The sequence below is a fragment of the Trachurus trachurus genome (assembly GCF_905171665.1).
Source record: "Trachurus trachurus genome assembly, chromosome: 2".
Taxonomy (NCBI): domain Eukaryota; kingdom Metazoa; phylum Chordata; class Actinopteri; order Carangiformes; family Carangidae; genus Trachurus; species Trachurus trachurus.
This window is the reverse complement of record NC_139914.1, coordinates 6507630-6529163: the sequence shown is the minus strand read 5'-3', so window position 1 is coordinate 6529163 and position 21534 is coordinate 6507630. Positions and strand designations below refer to the sequence as shown.

Here is a 21534-nt window from a genome sequence, read left to right as displayed (position 1 = left end):
CCTCTCCTTCTTTGCCTCCGTTTTCTCAGCGTCAATTACCCACAGAAACCTAGAGGGAGACCGGACATAGATTACGCTGCCTTCAAAATAAAAGCACGCTTTCCAAATAGAATAACGTGTTAAAGAAAGTTATTTACTGACTTAATAAGATTCAGTTATACAGTTTGTCTTTGTATTAAGTCGAAAGAGTAAATATGGGGCTGAATAGAACAAATAGGACAGATCTCTTAGTTCTGAAATAGGCAGGTAGCTCATTTCAAGGTTAATTATATAGGGAAGTAACTATATGTATTAATATTATTATGATTCACATGACTAGGTGTGGTGTAGAAATATATTCAAACATATATAAGAATGTTAAAAGTGATTTCAATTATTATTATTATTATTTTTAATTTGAACTGAAGAAACAGCTATTTTTATTTACCACATCATATTGTCCATGAGTAGTTTCTATTGAACATCATTTTCCAACTGCTAAACACGTGCCTCAATGGTTCTTTCTGATATTTGTAAAAATGCAGACCTTATCCTAACTGGTTATATTTTGAAAACCTACACCGGAAGTGAGATGTGGTGCAGTCGCTAGTTTGACCTAAGTCTTTCAGCCTGCCCTCAGCATCTGTCTTCGCCAGAGTCCGCGGGGCGCGCAGTATGGATCCGTTACGCATTACGCACTATGGTGTCCTTTCTGGCACTGATGCTTCTCTGACACGCGCTTCTGACCGGCGCACAGACATCAGCTCTTAAACGGAGGCTCCTACAGTTTAGATATAACAAAGGTCTCTGTTTGTCTTTTATGCAGAGGCAGGAGAAGACACAAGTCACTCGTGGAGACTTTTTGACGATCTGTCCCGACGCGCACACTCTTTCCCTCGGACTTATTTTTCTTTTCTAACGGGATATCATTTACAGCAGCTGCGCTTTTTGGGGGGTTTTACTATATGTGGAGACTTATTCGGGACCATGGGAGACTCCGTGTTCCTCGACAGGCAAAATTCATATCTTGTAAGTACTTAGTTTATTGGCCATAAATTAATTATAATGACTCGACATGCACTGATAAGGGCTGAGATGTTACATGTTCCGCGTTTGGGACTGTGCACGCGCATGCACGTGCAGTGAGTGCTTGCTTGAAGAACAAAGCGGAAAAGATGTTTATTTCCTGCATGACTCTGACTTTAAAGCACATTTGCATATACAATATATACAGTATAATGCCTCTATGTCTCTGAGGATAATATGCATTAAGAAAAAGAAGACTACTATTTTAGTGAAGTTGTTTTTAGTAAACCTTTCACCATCAGGCAGTTAGAACCTCATTGTCACTCTGATCTTACATGAATTTGAAAAATAATTAATAAATGTGACTGAAACAACAATTCGAAACTGAGCACCTCAAAGGGGCCTCAATATGCAAAAACTTCCTGTGATGGAACATTTGAAGTGACTCGTGGTGTATAGAGCACATACACATGCTGGCACACAAGACCACACATGTTTCCTGGTTTGAAGAATAGACGTCAGCTCTGAAAGCAGCTCAGTAGAGACACAGAGAGTTACCGCAGACTGCAGCTCTGGTGTTGTGTTTGACACTCTACACCTCAAAGCCAGGTGGCCAGATGAGGGCAAAACACACAGATATGGGTCAAGGCCATGAGGACTGCCTAGGGCTCTGATGAGAACTACGCTCTCAGAATGAGGCCCTCAGCATTCTGGTAGCTCATATTTGATTATCTGGCAAAGATTAGCTGTCAAAGTCTGGAGCAAGCAACAGGTTGCTTGCAGAACAGGTTCATTCAAATGTGGGAATGGAGTTGGTTAGTAGGTTGACAGGCTTAAATATGCACAGATGCTCATATTTTATCATTCACCCTCTCTCCTGTGTCCCCTCCTTCTCTTTCCATCTCTCCCCCTTCTTCTCCTCTCGTGCGGTGAGGAATCCTTTGCTCACTGCTCCAGCGGTCTGTCTCCTCTTTATGAGCAATGTTTCTGTGGCTGGAAGCCCTCATAAACCTACAAGCATTGATTGGAAAACAATACAATTTTTGGGGGATTGACTGGCAGCACGCTGTGGTCTGGATTAGTGCTTTGTGGCAGGGCAAGCCGTGGCCACATGGCCCACAGCGGTGGGTCTAAAATTCAGCCAATACAGGCTGATGAGACTTGAGTGCACTGACCAAATCATACTTGCATGTCATCTTTGTAGAGCAATGAAATCTGATATATCTGAACTCTCACTTGTGCATTCAAATTCTGGCCTCCTTTTGTGAACTCCGTCAATACATGGTGGAAATTTCTACTGAAGTTGTATTGTGAATAAAAATGAGACAAATAGCTCTAGATTTACACATTTTTCACCTGTGGTCATGAGCTTTAGGGAGTGACTGAAAGAATGAGAGCAGAGATTCAGGCTTCCAATATGAGTTTCCTTCTCTGGTTGTCTAGTCTCAGCCTCAGGGTGAAGAGCTCAGACAGACAGACGAAGTAGAGCTAGAGGAGGTAATGTCCTCTAATTGGCTGTGGCTCCTACTGAATGCCACCCCATGGAGGTATTCCAGTTAGGGCTAGTAGAGAGAAGTCCTCGAGGTAGACCCATAATCCACAGGAGTGATTATATATTCTTTTTGGTTTGGGAATAGAGGAAATGGCTATGTAAATGGGAATCAGGGCCGCTTTGCTTATCCTGTATCCAATTAGGACTTAACTGCAATAAGTCGCAGAAAATTGACAGTACAATTTATAATATTTGTGTTCTGTAACAAAAGATGTGTAAGATACAACAAAGACCAATTAATCAATTACCCAGTTTGATGTTTATTAATTTTCTGTCATCAAACTAAATGATCAATTGACTAATTGTGCAATATGAGTTATCTCAGTCAGTGCAGTGGTTAACCACCCCTCTGCAGGGCAGTTAGACAGCTCAGAGTGCCTGTGTGGGAACCTCAACTGCTCTCAATCAAAAAACCACTAGACTACAAGTTCTTCCAGGAAAATATGCATCTGAGACAAGTTGTATAAATTTAAGCCAATGTGTCAAAAGGATGCAGCTCAAAAAGCAGGTGGAGATGTCCCATTAGCAGAATGCCAGTACTGGCCACTGAGGGAACTCCAAACAGACACATGAAGGAAAACTGTTTGATTTGATATCTGATGAAACAGCATGCCTTTTCTTTGTTTTGAATACAGCGGCATGGCTCTTTGATTTATCTGACTGTGACTTGTCCAGCCTGTGCACGGGGACTCACTACGAGTACATGTTTTATGAATATGTCTTCTATAGTGTTGATTCTCTACATTTCATGAACAAGCAATAAATATCTAGCAAAGTGATCTAACAAAGTAAGTCTGGAGTGCTGAGCTACAACTGTGCCGAGCTGTAAAAATGAATATAGTTTGCATAGGAAATGTGTCTAGCACAGTAACCTGCTTCACACAGGCTTTATAAGGTCAGACATTCATTCAGACAGCATCAATTGATTGTAAACATTACATCTCTACACAGGAAACCTTAAACTACCACTATATTGCAAAGTGTAGCAGGTAAACAAATGGGTTATGTCCTGTGCATTTTTTCATGGGCAGCCTGCTCATGGCTGTCTCATAAATCCCCAACGCTCCGTTGAACTTGGTACAAGAATGCAGCTAAAATATGACAAAGAGGCAGTTCCAAATAAGACTGCATTTGTGTTAATGGGGGATTATGCCCCTTCAAGCCGCCCTTCGGCAGCCGATGATAAACAATTGTAGGCTGTCATCATTCCTGCCAGGGCAGATAAATATTTCAGATTCTAGGTTACCAGACAGGGATGGAAGAAGAGTTGGAAAGAGAGCCAGAAAGCGAACGAGATAGACGTGTAACAGCACCTCGCGGTTGCCAGTGCGCAAGCCAGGCAGCTGCGCATTTCTTCCACTTGCAGTGACGTGTGATGTATTCTGCTAAGGCGTCAAGGCATTGTGCTAATGGCATACCGTCAGAGATAATATATAATGGTTTGGATTGATTGCTCCGCTCTTGTCTTGGAATGAATTTGTTTTCCAGGATTGCAGATTAAAGGTTTACATGGTATTACGAGGGTTAGAAGAATAAAACCTTTTTAGTCCACACAGGGAAGATTCATCACCTGCAAAGGCAATGACAACGCCAAAGGGAACAAATCACTCCTAATGCAATGGTTAGCAGCAATAATACCAAGCTGAGCTGGCTTCACATTCATGTTTGTTGGCTTTTAAAGTCAGTGAGAGACTTTTTTTTTCCAGCAAATCCACCAGACACCACTGCTAACTTACTATCCTGGCCAGACAGCATCTGCAGATACAGAGAGAGAGCTTGGTGTAAAAGAGTAAGAGTCTACAGCCATGCCAGCTGCTCTATGATGTAATAATGAGCACTAATCACAAAGTAAAACTGATTAAAAGATCATTAGCTTTGCAGGTTTTAGGTCATGAACCAAAGGAATGAATCAATCTTGTCTGTATCATTTGAACAACTCTACTGTTTGTTCGGCACAATGGGTTGATTTAGCTTCAGCAGATGAGACATCAACTACTTTGAATTGACTAAACAAATTATGAATGATTTCATTCGATGCAAATCATGTGCACCACATTGGGAAAATTGCCAGTTGACCCAATCGGGTTTGATTATTTAAGCAGTTATCCAGGGTTTGTCTTGTAACATTGAATATTCAATGTTTCACAACAATGGTTTCCACTATCTGATTAGTGCTCCTGACTGAAGTATGGGTCATAGATCGTGTGCAGCGTGAAGGATTATGCCGTCTGGGTGTCACATAATGACAACAGAGGAATGAAAGAAGGAGGAAGTTTTAAGAATAGGGGTTGGATGTGAGTGAGCTAATCCTGGAGAGGAGCCAACCAGCCCAGAGGCTTTTGCCACTGCTCAAATAATGATTATCTTTGTCCTGAAACCTTATATTGTAAATGTTGGCCAACTGTTTGAACCAGTATGCTTCAAAGCAGACAGCAGAGTCAGAGTGGATGAGCTGTAAAGCGACTAGAAAGTAAAGATGTTCAATAGATTTTTTTAATCAGCCTAAACTACACTGGACTGAGAGAGGTGCAGTTGCAGCTGGTTGACTGAGGAGTGACGAGTGACACTAAAAGAAAGTATTGATGAAATGATTGATTACCCTTCACTATCATATATTTTATTTCTTTGTGCTGTTTGACTCCATCTCTCATCATTGACCAAACAGAAAATGCTCTGTCTTCCTCTAGCCATGCAGACCCTTGTCCTCCTGAGAGCTGCTGCCCGTTTAGACAAGCACCACATTCCCTCCCTTTGTCTCCTCTTTACCGTCTCTCTTGACATTTGACTTCGCTGTGCTCAGTTATTTTCAGAAACTTTCAGTTCCTCCTTTTTCACCCTCCTTCTCCTCGTCTCTCTCTACCTCCAGAGCCATGACAGGACCATTTTATAACATGCTGTCCTCTCCTTACCTGCTGATGTGTGACCTTGTTCTATTAAAGAAGGAGTGTTTGTTTTACTCCCCTGCCACTCCCAGTACAAACAGCTCTGGCAGGACAAGCCACAAAGCCTCCAGTCTTGTGGAAAATTCAAATGAACTCTTACAGAATGAAAGAATGAATGAATCTTTATTGATTTTAAGTGTTATTCAATAGACTTTTTCCTGAACGCCCATCCTTGAATTGCAAACGACTGTCCTGAACAGCATGTGTGTTAGTGTGCGTGGGCAGACAGCATCACCACATTTTTATTTACACTGATGAAAAGTTTTCCTAAGCGCACGCTAACCAAGCACCAAGAGAGAACTTAGCAGGAATGGACGTTTTGTTCGCAGGTGTGCAGTTGGTAGGAATGCACACAGATATTGAAAAATACAGTTTTGGTTTCAATACAAAAGCCTGTCAGTCCAATTATGGGTGAAAATATTTGATATTTTTTACAAAGTCTGACTTTCAGGTCAGCCGTCTTTTACTGTAACTCCCTCACATGAGTTGTTGACCACTTGTAATGTAAGATCATGTGTTGATTGACACTCAAGACACGTTCTTGCTCTGAGGTAAGAAGTGTAAGACCATTCCAGCGTGGCAGGAAAAAGGAAACCACACAGTCGAAGGCTGCCTCTTCACGTTCCACAGCCGTCACCTCTGGCTTGTCATGACAACACTGTCCGTCCCTCGTTTTTCTTTCGAGACCCTGTCAGGGAAAGGCGCTTTTATTATCAACAGCGAAAGAGAAGTCCGCCCTCCTCAAGACTTGTCTTTTTATGGAAATGGACGAAGGCTTGAGGGGAAAACAAAAGCGGAGGAAACACAGAGGAGAAAGTTCTGGCAAGATCTGATCCACTGTTTGCTGTGGGAGATGTGCTTCCAGAGGCAGGAGTCTTTCTCTGGGCCTGAGCAAAATATGCGCTCTAGATGTTTCAAAGAAGTTTGATTTACAGCTGAAGCTCGTGCCCTGGTTTCTTCATGACTTCATCCGGAGGAGTTTCTGTCTTTGTGAGGAAAAGTTACGGGAGTTTCAGCAGGTTCAAGAAAAGGTTACACATGTTTCCTGTCTGTTTGTGTAACAGCTATGAGGGCGCAATGTCAATCACCGCATTGCTGTGTAAAGTGCAGAAGGATTACATCACGGTTTGGCTGTTTTAAACAACCATAACAACATGTTCTCCTTGAGTTGCCTGCACTGGAAAACAGGCTAACGAACTGGCACTAAGACAGAACTAATCAAAGCGACCATCCCGGGTTTTACGAGCTCGGAATCGCGCACTGGTGTTTGCACTCTACCCGCACTGCCACACATGGACGCACACATGCACATGAGTCATACACACAAAGCAGAACTCAATGCTAAATTATAAGAACAGACTGTGCTGTCCACTGGAGAAATCCCTGCTTAGATTTTCAACACCTCAGACAGCTGCTGGTTTCTGGGCGACCTTAGCAACACAGCTATGCCAAAACTAGCCAAAACTGTTAAATCTCACATTTCACTGCCTTGTGTTTTCTCCCAGCACAGTGCATATGCATCTCAAAGTAGCCTGAAGAAGAACAGAATGAGAATATTAACACTAAACATGTGGCTCCAGTCCGCAAAACATACGAGAGGTTAGAAACTTCCATGAAAGGTCAACAAGTCAAAAGCGTAGGGCCGACATCAAGCATCAAGCCATCTGTTTTACTGCGTCGGTGTGTCTCCAAAGGTCAAAGGGCCGGCTTCCAAGTGTTTCTGTGAGTGTTTTTTTCTCTAACAATGTGCATGTGTTTTGTACCAACCTGTGTCACATACTGTATAACCTCACAGGGAATGTCTTTGTATCAGATAACAGAATCATCCATGACATAGGCATTCAGAGCACTGATGGAGGAGGAGTTGATTTACATCATTCACGTGAAAGAAACCCAGTGCAGGAGCACAGTTACTGACATGAAGCTACTGTCCCACTACTCTGCTCTTCTAACACCGTGCCAACTTTTACATTTCTGATGTCCCAAAACACAGACATCTCTTTGTGGCTCTTCCTGCCACGTCTCCACGGCTGCAGTTGATCAAACTTGTCGAGTTTAACCCACAGTGGTCTCTAGTGATGAGTGGCTACTCAAACATCTATATGAGCGTATTCTCCAGGGATTTATTTATGCATCCTAATTGGAGGTACAAACAACCACAGAAGCAGACAGTTTGCCAGTGTTGTGTACATAACTGGCTCCACTGTTTTGGAGCAATTTGTGTTTGCAATTTGTATGATGAGGGATTATAGCATGTGCAGCAGTGCAGCAAATGTAGATTCAGGTAACCTCAACATCAGAATAGAAAGCTGCCTCAGCGTTTCTGAAACTGCACTGGGGTATTTTTTTTTCTTTTTGCAAACAAGTAACTTGAAATAAGTTTCCTCATTCTCAGTCTGAGTGATGATGATCTTGTAGTCACGTCTACCTGAAGGTGCTCTGTCCACTGATTATTAGTGATTGTGTTTGCAAAGCAAGGCGAGCGTAAACAACCGCAGAGAGATAGGCAGATAGATGGAGACAGATGGACTGATAGAACCAAAGCCAGACAGATAGAGACAGATGAGCTGAGAGGCAGGAAGGCCGGAGTTTCTTTCCAGTTTGGCGACATCATCGAGTCTTGATGAAAAGGACTCCGATGAGGAATAACTCAGATTTTTGTGACAGGAATAACACAGCTGAGATAACACGCACCGTTTAGCACTGCAGTGGGTGTGTGCATTCATATGCCTGGTATGTAATGTGTGTGCCCATGCATTTAACTTGTAACTTGTGTTTGTGCAAGGACTGGTAAGAAGTGTGACCCTGGGGTTCAAGGCACCTTTGACTAACGCTGGATCAGCTGCCAAAGGAATGTGGTGGTGCACACAAGCACACATGCCCATTACATCGTGGCACACTCACTATTTACCTTCCAGTCTATTAGAGTCTATTAATATTCCTCCGCCCCTCTTCTCCCCTCCTTCTCTATCTTTTCTCACTGGGAGTACAGTAAATTAGATTTCATGAAACCAGCACCGAGCTACAGGAGGAAATACTGTAAAGCTATTTTTATCATTTACATCACAGACACAAACACAGGTTTACTGCTGTTTTGCTTCAAGTTGTCACAGACACCTCAAAAACACATCAATTAATCTTATTCTCAATTTATTTTGGTAAAAGTGTTTCATTTTCTTAATTCTCTCCTAAGAATTGAACCAAACTAGACATAAGCTGACAAATGAAGAGTGAACGAAGAAGCTAAATTGATGGAAAATCCTCAGGGTGCGTTATCACCCTGGTGGACACTTGTTTATAAAAGACGTCGAGAGTATGTAAACAGGAAAAGTCCCTGTGTGTGTATTTTTGTGCGTACTGACAGTCGATAGCTGAGTGAGGATGTCCACGTGAGGATTGATGGATGAGTGGATGAATAACTCCATCCATCAAGGCTTAGGAGCTGTTTGCTGTGTTTCACCTTTGCCTTGGTGCATCCTCATGCAATTAGTGCATCAGTGCATCTCTGGTATGTTATTTTTGCACATTTTGGTGTAATCATACGTTTGCCAGTCAGGTTACAAATTGTTCCTCTGCCACTAAAGTGAACTATAAGCTGTGAAATCTGATCCTACATGGTTCTCTTCAGTTCTCTGTTAACTCACATGTTGTGTTGAGTGTATTTTGGCATCTATAACTACCATTGTCCAAAGTAACACTTTTTTTGTTTTACTAATGGGCTTTTATTGTTTAAAAAGTGTTTTCAGAAGCACAGGGTACCAGATGCGTATCAGACCCACTCTGCAGCTCGTATTAAAACAGTGAGAACAGTAAAAGTCATTCCTGGAAAGTGTTGAGATGTTTTGTGTAAATTTCACTCTCGTCTGTGCCGATTTTTTTTCTTGAAAAAGTTAAGAAACCCTTTTGAAATGTTCTTGCATCTGCACCTGGATCTGGATCCATGTGAAACACAAATTGCTTGGCCTCTGGCCAAACATTTCACCTGATTTGATCAAAATATTTTGCAAGTGGTTAGACTGATTGTTTTAGGAGAACAACCAAAGGTTTTTAGTTTTTACTTGTCTGAGATTCTTCTCCAAAGAGACTGAATAAGATGCTTTCTGCGCACCTTAATCCTGTTGACCATCATCATGTCTTTTCTTTGGCTCTTGACAGTTTGGAATTGAACACTTTCCAAAGGGCGTGGTGGTAAATTAACAATTTGGATTGTCTAAAGATTTTTGTTCCATGGACACAAATTTAGTGGTGAGGAGGGTGTGGATGAGTCAAACTGCCTCCTTTCCATCCCTACTCTCTCCTTTTCTCTCTTTGTATTTCAAAATTTGACTAAGAGGCTGTTGAGTAAATTTTGTTGTCATCAAGTTTCATTGTTGGATCCTGTTTAAACTTTGTGGTAGAAGCTTTGTTGATGTAGTTCCTCAACTCTAACCACGAACCAAACCTACACTAAACAGACCCAGTGAGAAACACACTTGGCTGGAGATTTGATGGCTCATGCGGAGCAGCGCCAGTGGGGAGGTGATAAGTAGTTTATCGTGTTCATTAAACAGCCCATTAGCACTTATCAGCATCTGTTTAAAGTGTTCTACACCTAGTTATTGTTAACACTTTACAGCACACAATCATCCGCACATGTGGGTCAGTTGAAGGTTGGTTGGTATGCTGGGCAGGACAGGACAGCGGCACTGGAGCGCAGTCTTCTTTCTCTTTCCGCTAGGAAATCAATAATAGACCAGCTGACCCAGCTGTGACCTGTGTTACACGTGCACACAGCTTGCACTCGTACGCACACAAACACACTGTCACATCCACTGTCCAGGCAGAACAAAGCATCGCTGGGCAGTGACGGGTGTGGCGTGGGTCTCCAGGAAGTTACACTTGGCTAAGGCTTCCTGGGGTGAAACGAGGCTGATGGTTTTCAACGTTGATTCAGTTACTTTTGAGGTATTTCTTTGTTGTTTTTCACTGGTTTACGTCATAATTCTTACTGGTCAGCTCTTGTCTGCATGATATATCTTCTTCTGCACTGTAAATTTCCATATGGAGAAACAAACAAACTGGGGAACCAGTGTAAGACATGCTGAAAAGGTCTTTGGCCAGAGTCAAACCCATGATGTGCAGTCACAAGCATGGAGCATAAAGGAAATGGTCTTCAGGTTTCAACCATCAGTAGCCCTCAGGGGGCTGACAGCTTCCATGTCTCAGCCCGGTCATACATTCCAGTCCAGTCATGGATGGCTCTCAGTCTCCATCAGAAGCTGCAAAGTCAGTCCCACCCCACCCCCTCCTACAGGAAGAGAGAGCCTTGGGGATAAAAAAGCAGCCCTTTGTGGGTTAAAAAACAAGTGTCATGTTGTTGTGAGCGATAAAAAGTACAAAAAACAGACTTAAAAACAACAGCAACGAGGAGACTGCTTTTCTTTGGCCAGACTTGATGTCGTCAGACTCACAAGAGAGATCTATTTCCCGACGCCTTTAACACTACTGCAGACTGACCAAAACATCGACTACGTTTTTTTGCACATCTTCCGAGCAGCTCTTGCATCTGTGCATGCAACAACTTCCCCTGCGCATACCATTGTGTATTTTCTTGCTTCACTTTCTTTCCCCCACGTGGAGCATATGTCTGCAAATCGTTGGGACATATGTGAGGCATGTGCACACACGTTGCATTTAAGCCGCATGTAAACTCTGCCATGTGCCTCGTAAAGTGACCGCTGCTCTGTCATCTTCATCATCAACATCATCCGGATTGTGAGGAGCAGACCAGCATGTTATAATCCCTGCTCTTTAACTACCTCACAGGATTAACTAAGAGGCAGGGGGAGGTTGGCACCCATGTGGAAAATAAAGAGTCTTAAAGAGACTTTGCTGTGATCCTGCTGTGTTAAATAGATACGGTGGAAGAAGCACAGAGGGAAAACCAAGGCAATGTGCTTTGCTATTGTGGGATCATGTTCTTGCTATTGGCATGAAAAATAAACTTACTATTCTCTAATAGGATCAACATGTAATCTTGCACACACTTACCACCATGACAAGTAAAGACGGAGGTGTTAAGTCAATGCAAGCACACTCTGATCTGTTAGAGTGGAAGGTGTTCAGGCTTCCACAATGCAGAACAAAGAGTTCAGATGCAACAGTTGCATTTATCATGCACAAGAATGTGCTTCAGAAATACTTCAGTCAGATGTCAGACTTATCTTAAACCCCACTTGTAACCCTGTTTCCTCAAAAGATACACGCACATCCTACATGTGGACCAGTATATGTACACGGACGTTGCAAAACCAGCCTCCAACTGTAACGTCTACCAGACTCTTTGTGCTGAAATTCAACAAGCTGAGAACAATGTCAGGCTCTTGACTAGAAAAAAAAAAATGAAGACAGCTGCTGTTAAACAACTGACAGATTGATGATGCTAGTTGTTTGGAATTAGAAACTAATTGCCAGACATTCTGGAATTCATTATCTGCTTTTGGACATGAGGGAGCATTTCAGGTTTTGGTTGTTTGGATGTGTTGAATTCACACTTCAGAAGGAGGGAGTTAGTGTGTGTGTGAGTGAATGTGTGTGAATGTGTATGTGAGGAAACAGCCGAGTTACAGCTTTACATCTGAGGCCCGACGTGTTTCAGCTTTTTGGCACCGATGCCAGTTCTAATCTCTGAGTCTATTTTTTACAACATTCCAGGATTGATGGAGTGGCACATTATTTCTCTGGGAGTGGTTTCTCTGAATACTATGTGAGTGTGTGTGTGTGTGTGAGAGAGAGAACCCGTTCTCACGGTGCTGACAGTGGATCGCTCAGACTGCAAAGGGTTCGATGGGAACGTAATACCCATGGGGCTACTCACACAGCCATTTTTACTGATCAACAGATAAACTGCACACACACGCGCAAACACACATGCACCTAGCAATTGTATATTTATATCCATGGATTTAGGACAATCAGCAAGGTCATAAATATCAGGGGTGACCTCATTAAGTCTATTTTGCAGCAGATACTGATACCTATGAATTTGATTGATCAATCTACAGCTGATGCCGATCAATTTTTGCAGAGGGTTTATGTTACATCCATCTGAGGCCTGTGGCAATGAGAAAGGTGGGAGGTGGGACTACACCACTCAGCATTAAGTGCTTCTGTCAGTCAGTATGAACCACAAGTGATCAGTTTTCTGGTGATCGGAAAAAAGAAGCATTAGTCGTGATCTATTGATCATGCATTTTCCATACAAACCAGCCAATCAATAGAGGCTTTCAATAATAAACATGTAAGAGGTAAACTAAGAATAAGCAAGCTAGATTTCAACACTTGAAATGTAAAACAGAGTCTACTCTGACTAATACTCCCCTAAGAAATAAAAGGATGAATATTTGACCAAATAATGAATCAACTAGTGGAGACAACATCAGCAGATACAGCAGTGATGTAAATATTTGTCTGCTGCAGCTCTGTGATACATGGAGGAGCTCACGTAAGCCACACAAGACACACTCTGAATGCTGATTGCTCAATCTCAGCCACTGACGATGTCACCAGGCCACAGTCAGTTTAGTCTCAGTTCAGGTGGAGCCAGCGCCGCATTTTTCCACTTCTTTATGCAAAAATGCACATGATCAGCTCCCTCCGTCCCTACACACACATACACACACATACACCAATCTCCTCAAGTGTTCCATGCAGGATTAGTAATCATTAACCAACTTCATTAGTTCAGCCAGACAGTCTTGTCAGAGGGACAGGAGGAGAATTAACTGTCTTGTATATAGTTAAGATTACACGCATTGAAATTAAACGCATTCCTTGGATAGGGCTTGGTTGGTGTGTGTGTGTGTTGAATGCTGGGAGACAAGATATTCACAGTAAAGTCATAGATACAGACAAGGGTGCAGAGGAAAAATTGAGATGTTGTGCATGTTCTTCATTTGTCTGCATGTTTTGTCATAGCACAGTCTAATTCCATTAGTGATGCTGAGACACTGTCTTTAGTGCAAAGAGAAAAACACTGTTTTCATTATCCATGAAAAACATGAAGATGATGTCAAGTGGGTTTTTCAGAGTGTCTGAGAAGATTCCTCAGTCTACACACAATAAATTACTAGCAGTGCATCTGAGTTGCTATATATATTTGTGTTAATATGTTGAGTTTCCAGCTTATAAAAAAAACTAAACACACAATGTCGATTGGTGTCACAGAGCTGTTTCCTGTGAGAACCGACTATTAAGTCCTTAAAGGCAAAATCTGTGTGCAGAACGAGGACACTGTTTAGAGACATTGGACTGAAGCTGTAAAACTGGGAGGAACAAAGCAGGATTTTGAAAATCCCTCTGTGGAAATTGGAGATGGGGGAAGAGGGCGCGGAGAGGGAGATAAAGCAGGATGCAGAGAGGAATAAAACAGTGAACTTATCCAGTGTTTATAGTCTGGCTCCAGGACCCTCTCAAGCAATTTCAGGGTTTCCCAGCACGCCTTGCAAGCAAATCATTGGTTTTGCAAGGCAAAGTTGCTGTCCTCTCCCACAGCTGCACTCCCTCTCTACCTCGCCCTGGTTCCCCTCAATAGACACGTCACTCCCTGTCTGCAGCGCTATCACATGCACAGTAACATTTAAAACATTCCTGACTGCGCTACGGTGGCTCATAACAGGACGCAGGAGTTCAATAATCACCGAAATTTAAATGTGGAGCTTCACGCTTCATGCTGTGATGTTTCACCTCCCACAACTCACTTATATATAGATAAAGAAGTGTGTTGCATCACGACACAGAAACAGAGAAGAGATGCTGTGACATAAGTGTTACATTTATGCCTAAACAGTTGTGACAACGTCTGAGAAAAAAAAAAAAAAAAAAAACATGGCAGATGTACTCTTGGCCAGAAATGGGGAAAAGGTTGGAAGTCTGTGTACAGACTTCAGATGTCTCAAGTTTCTTTTTAGCACAAATATGCACACACACACACACACACACACACACACACACACACACACACACACACACACACACACACACACACACACACACACACACACACACACACACACACACACACACTCAGCCTATGCGTAAAGTTCAGTGTTTTAACAGGAGTGTTGTGTCTCTGACATAAATCCAGTGACAGCTGATAGAGAAATACTCTGACATATTTTTGGATGTAATCATTGGTTGCTCTGCCATCCACAGTTTGCTTCGAGCCAATACCACACACACACACACACACACACACACACACACACACACACACACACACACACACACACACACAAACCACACACACAACCCGCACATAACTTTAACTTCTCCTTCCACTATCAACTGTAGTGTTGATACAATACCTGATTTTCATTGCTTTTGTGGCTTACGTAACCATTATGCAAGATCCTAAGTCTTCAAGGTCGGGCCTCATTATTGCTGCGGGCCCTCCATATTAATCTGTCTTTAAAATGTTTGAAGTTTGCCCGAGGCTTTAGAAGTGCCTGCCAATGTTTTTTTTTTTTTTTGGGGGGGGGGGGGTCTGGAGCACACACTCCAAGTTGCTCATTCTTGTGACTGAGCCAGGGAGCACTCATTAAATGCAAAGGCCGAAAAAAACAATCTGGAGGGAAAGCTGATACCCACATAGTAGTGCTGGCATCCCCAGCCTCGTGGCTTCCTTTTTCTCTTTTTGAGGGGTAGCCTTCCACAGCCAGCCAGCTCCATTGATCTGCACTGTCTGCATGTCAATAAAGTTACAATCTGGTAGTTTAATAACTGCTGCTGTGAAATAACATACATGAAGTGAATTATGATTCCTGAAATACAAACAGGAGATATAACTGCACTGGAGCCAAGTTTTATATTTGAAAAAACAAACAAAAAACAAACAAATCAATCACCACTATAACATACCGAAATATCACTTCTGTTCTGACGTCAGAATGTGATCCTCTAAGGAACACGTTGATGCATGCTGACACACTGGAAAGGACAAACTGGCTTAGAGTTGTGTAACTTTGCTAAATTTGTGAGTGACAGTGAGTTTTATTCTCCTCTGATTTAATGGAGGTTGATTTTATGACTCATTCCTACTTATGGCCAGATCAGTGGTGAGTTACGCAACCATAATGCAAATTTAGCTTTCATTAAGTTTGCACCATGAATCGTTACAATAGCAGGGACAAATGAAACGTCATAGTATCAACAGCTCCTCTACAATAACAGTTAAAGTCAACACTTAAGCACTTAAATCTAACAATTTGCCCGTTCTGCTATAGGCTCCAATCACTCATGATGTGATTTAGAATCAGAAAACAGTGGAAAATGACGATCACCAATCCAAACCTATTATTATATTTCATTTCAAACATTGATGATGAAAAGCAGATCAACAGTAGTACATCTTCACATTCAAGAAGCCAGGAACAATAAACCTTTGACATTTTTACTTGAAGTTAATGATTGCAAAAATATTGTTTAGCTTTCAATTGATTTCAGTTCAGATTACTGTGCTGTAAATGATTTCTGTTATAGCAGCAGCAGGTATGTCTAAATTCCCGCTGCTGCTGTTTTTGTGTTGGAATGGATGGTATGGTAATCACATTTACAGCTGTAACAGGTTGTTTGCCTCACATAATTCTCCATCTGAACGACATGCCGTACTGGAGGCTGATAACCTCACATTTTACAACCAAAGATAAGCCTGGTATCACTGAATTACTTTCACATTGGGTTATATAACCTGCAGTAGATAACAGGGATCTATAATCTGATGCTTGTGCCCCTCAAGGCAGCATCAGGGACGGCCCAAAACAGCTGGAGAAGCCTATTAATTGTTGTGTGTGTGACAGGTACATGTACAAACATGCACACACACGCGCACACACACACATAAATGCACACCAACGGCACTGGCTGACAAGTGAGGGTGGTCAGTAATTACAAGCAGATGTGAACCATGAGGAGGTTCCAGGTCAGCGAAAGCAATCTATTACATGCATGCATGAAGCCAACCTGTAAAAGACAAGAAAAAAAAAATTCCTCTGGGTCAGTGTTGTGGCACAGAAACTCTGCTCAAGGGTCATTTAAACACCAGCTTCAACAGAAAAGAAAAAAACAACAACAGACTAAAGTACAATGTGGAGAATGTTGGACTGCTCCTTTAGTGACTGTAAGTGACCACTGTTTGTGCAGATGTTGTGTTGTAGCGATGTTTGCATGTAGCATGTGTCTCTCTGAGTGGCTTTTCACCCACTGGCACATCTATAATTGTTATTACATAACTTGTTGTCACTGTATTGATGCAGTGGATGTAACATGTTGCAGTGATTACAGAGACGTGCACATCTTATAAATAAAAACTGAATAATGTATCATTTGTTATGCAACCATGTTTTTTTTGTTTTTTGTAAACAAGAAACTATTTGATCGTAAATTGAGTATGCAAGAATTTTAAATTTTGTCTTTTGGATGATAAATGATAAACTGCTGGTGCTCAAGTAAAAACTGGAGGCTCACAAAACACATTAGGATTCATGGTTTGGAAACAATGAATCACTCTGTCATTAGCTGCTGTCAAAATGTTTAGAAATGTTCAGTTATGAGTGGGAGTGGGTATCTGAATGACTGTTGGGGCAGAAAAAATCCCTCAGTTATAATATTCCAGCGTTTGATAGCTTTATTTAAGAAGCTATTACATGATATCACAATAAAAAAACCATAGCTCTCCATGCAATACTTAATTCTATGATTTATGGGCTTTATTATAGGTTCAAAACTCACTGGAGTCCTGCAAAATGTTCACGCAGTTCATTGCACAAACCAGCGGATTTAAAGCTTTCTAGCAGATTTTTTTCTCTGCAAAGAGGATTTGCTTCATTGTCTCCATGTACTAAGTATATTTCCTACAGCACTTGAAAGCTGCATGTGTATGAACATGTTTCTTCTTTCAGCCACATGCACACATGCAGTCACATGTGTGTGACCAGATGGGGAGTAGCAAGTTTTGTCAATGCGTTGCCATGGCACTGCAGACCAATAATGATCACTTTAGACTCAAGTCTCATGGTAAAAGGAATATTGAGCCGAGTTATTATTGGCTACATTTATATGCGTGGTGCAGTCGATGAGCAGGGTCAATGGCTCTCAGCTCTCTTTTGTATCTACGGTGTATTAATAGATAATACTAGGATGCAGTTTGTGTGTCACATGTTCAACATGTCGTCGTCACCAGGTCAGCTTGACGTAAAAGCCTCATGTTATTCACCTTGAATTGGGAGAGATTTATTCCATGCATCACAGCAACAAGTGTCCTGCTGCCTCTGTGTGCGTCTTCCAGGTGCGTTACCATAGTAATATTTATCTAACTTCCTGGCCCTTTGGTTTTTCCTGTGTATGCGTTGCCACGGAAACTGACATATTTATTTTTTTGCCTGTGTGTGTGTGGCTATATTGCCATTTGTCCCTTTTGTCTGAGACAGAGCAGAAAGCACATGCTGCGGTGCGCTGGATGCCGAGTGAGCATTAGTCATCTAACTGCATGGTGCCAGTCCAGTCAGCACAGTCATTACTCTTTCCAGAGGAACATCTGCCGCATATAGGAACACAAAGCAACGATAACAATGACAACATAAGTCCTGAATCCCACTACACAGCTTTACATAACCTTTTATATAACATACATGTCTCATCAAGCAGTCACTTGGCTCTGATGAACTACTCACATGAGTAACTTTACATTCTTTTGGCCCATGTATCTGGCACTGTCCCATCCTTCTCTCCTGCAGAGCATATTCATGATTTACTGTACACTCATTCATTCCTTCTCATGCTAAATCGGTTTACAGTGGAGCAAACTGGCAGGAAATGCCATTTAGTTAAACTTGGGATTATTGATTCGATCTGTGCAGCCATTCCAGCAAACATCAACTCTGTGTGTGTTTGTGTACTGTATGTGTGTGTGTGTGTGTGTGTGTGTGTGTGTGGCAGGGCGTTTCAATAGCTCTAATAAATACAGGAAGAAAACAGATGATAGCAGCTGTGTGAAGGCTTAGCAACCAACTATATTTTGGAGACAAACAATAGCAGTTAAAGGATTGTGACAGTAGCTCTCAGGCTATTTAAACAGTGTTGCATCTCAGTAGGCATTCACGTCATACTGAGTCAGAGAATATCATAACATAGCTTGTGCGTTCAAAAGGCTTCACATTAAGCATATATGAGCAGGGAGTGGATAAATGAATGTACTGTATTGGTGGTCTAGTAACATGTAATCAAATAAGCCTCCGTGGTGTTGTCTATCTCATTAAGGGGTCATTCATGATCTAATCATGTGTGTATGCTTTGTAGCTTATTAACAGCACTATGTCATAGTGACAGGCAGTCACGTCAGGGGTGGGAAAATAAGCTTGAGAATTGATGAGTGGATGTCTGCTGATTTCTCACTGAGGGAGCGAAACAAAATAAAAAATAATATCATTAATCATGAACTCAGAGTGACTTTTCAATGTAGCGATCAGCTTTAGTGTTTGCGTCTACTAAAGGCTTGGACATCTGACTAGGTAAACTTGGCCGGCGGCTCGTAACGGCTCGGAGGCCAAACTGCATCCTAAATCAGTGTTCTTTGCCTCATTAAGTGCAGCGTTAATGTGGAAAAAAGGCTTGTTCACAGCTTACATTTGTAACTTTCCACACGTTCTGCAGGTCCGTTTAATCCGCTTCTCTCTTTAACGACAGACGTCACATGTTTGGTTTGCAGAATATGCAACTGCATTCTTAATTAGGTAGAGGTAATGAGACTAAATGTGATGCTCTGAAAACATAACATGACTGCATATCACATAAATAAGATTAAAATGATGGACGGTTGTTGCAGATGTGGTGTCTTCTTGTATCACCACAGATCAACAACTAATCATATACCACAAGTTAAAAATCTGTATAATTGCACAGCTTTGGAAAAGTCACGGCCTGTAAATTTAAATAGTTGCCCCTGCCGGTCACACAGGCTTTCAACTCACTGTTTCCAGCTTGATACCAGGATTTAGTCTGCCCCCTTCCCTCTCCTGTCAGCATTCCACAGGCTTCACAGGCTGACACTTCAGAACTGAAGCTCATCCATCCCCTTCAGAAATCCTGCTGGGCAGAACCAGCTCGAGCGCACGGAGAGAGGCCTCTTATTTTAACTTTTCCAACTGTTTGTCTTCTCTTTTACACAGTGTGTGTGCGTGTGTGTAAGTGTGTGTGTGACTGCCCCTCAAGCTGTGTGTGAGGTCAAGCGGGAGGGAAAAGGGCTTCTTCCTCCAGCGATAAGGAATGACATACACACACAAAAACACACACAACTGTGCTGGATAAAACGCTCTATTAAAAAGGGCCAACATGCAACTTGGTTTCTGGTGTACTCGTGACAGGCTCATTTGCACACACACAGATCCACACACACACACACACACTCAGGTGGCTCTCCAGGCTGCCTATGTTCACATCTTGTTTTGCTCCCCTGGCTGAATGATGGCTCTGTTGCTTCACTGCACTGAGTGGGGTCAAATAACAAGAGGTGTCAGCGGGAGGCAAGACCTCAAAATATTGTTGGGAGAGGTCAGAGGTATGAAAAAGCAAAGTCATATTTTTGACATTAAGTTTCAGAGAAACACATTTTTCTAGAAGATGTGAAGAACTTTTCTGTTTATAAGATAAAAAAAGTGATGTAAATGTTTTGCAGGAGTAGCAACAGACACATTAGAGTCCACTTATAACCCCTCTGTCTGGATAAAGCATTAGATAAATTGGAGGTATGTCTCCTCTCTTTCCTTTTCCCTTCTTCCTTAACCTCTACCTCTCCCTGACCTCTTCCCTTAGTAGACACAGAGGAATGCATGACCAGAGATTCAGATGCCTCAAATGTTCATCAAAGCCAAAGCGGTCTCCAGCTTTCCAGCAAATTCATTACCATTCATTTCAGTTTAATTCCACCTTGATCACGGATTAAGCTGCAAAATGAACCCTGTCTGATGCAGGAAAAAGACGCTGTGTGATGACTCAGACTGTTTTCTATATGCTTTGGTCTTCCACAAACCACATCTCTTCCTCCACATATGCTTTGCATTCGTAATGTTAGTTTATGTGAGTGAAGAGCATATTGCAAATCCATCAGTGGAAGGGCACTTCACTGCTGGAAGATGTCCTCACTTGCTCCTTAGAGAGATTCTTCTTCCCCAGGTCTTACTGTTTATCTTGCCGTCCAGGCTACATCAATTTTATACATTTAGTTTCTCTTTTATCCTCCTGTTGTAAAAGTAACATCAGAGTTTGCTTAACGTTATTTGTTATGTTTAGAGTTTACTGAACATAATCTACTGCCAATCGTATCTTTCACATCATGACTTTTTCAATAGTTTTCAGTCGGGTTCATAAAGTTCAGGAAACCCTAATGTACTGCAAAATTGCTTTACATTATTTCCAGCCTGATGAAAACGCTGTGAGGTCACAACTGATATCTGCCTTTAAACCATTGCGCACGACTAATATTAGACCTTACTAGCATATTGTTTTCTTTTCTAAAGCGAATATCTAGTTTTTGCTTTTCTAACCTTCAACTTTCAGATTCTATGTGTATTGCTGAAGCCACAAACAGCAGTGAAACAGTACTGTACATGGCATGAGAAGTCCTAACAGCACCTGTCTGCTCTTCTCCAGGGTGATTTCACCTGGAGCAGCCTGTCGGGGCGGAGCGTGCGTCTGACCCCGGTTGCCATCCAGAGCCTGTCGGAGCTGGAGAGGGCCAGGCTGCAGGAAGTGGCCTACACCCGTTTACATCAGGACTATGACCTGGGATGTCAGATCACCATGCCAAAAGGTGGGAGCCTCAGTGTGTGTGTCTGCAGACCTGACTTTAACAGTGTTATGGAATTTTTATGCACATTCTCCTGATGGATGGAATTTACTGCTTCAACATAACTCAGATAGCATCAGCTTGTCAAAAACCTGACATTTATGTTTTATAAGACTGTTAACGGTGGCCTCTGTTTCTGACTCAAGCGCTGCTCTCTA

At 42.0% G+C, this 21534-nt stretch overlaps 1 protein-coding gene across 1 annotated transcript in view; it reads left to right on the top strand.

Annotated features, from left to right (window-relative positions):
* The first annotated feature begins 668 nt into the window (after window positions 1-668).
* LOC310999960 (rho GTPase-activating protein 6-like) overlaps window positions 669-21534 on the top strand; it is a 34452-nt gene continuing 13586 nt past the window's right edge. Inside the window, exons 1-2 of the mRNA XM_083990585.1 lie at window positions 669-1008; window positions 21181-21340. Coding sequence (XP_083846711.1) covers window positions 967-1008; window positions 21181-21340 — 202 coding nt within the window. The 5' untranslated portion in view covers window positions 669-966. The remainder of the gene's footprint in view (window positions 1009-21180; window positions 21341-21534) is intronic.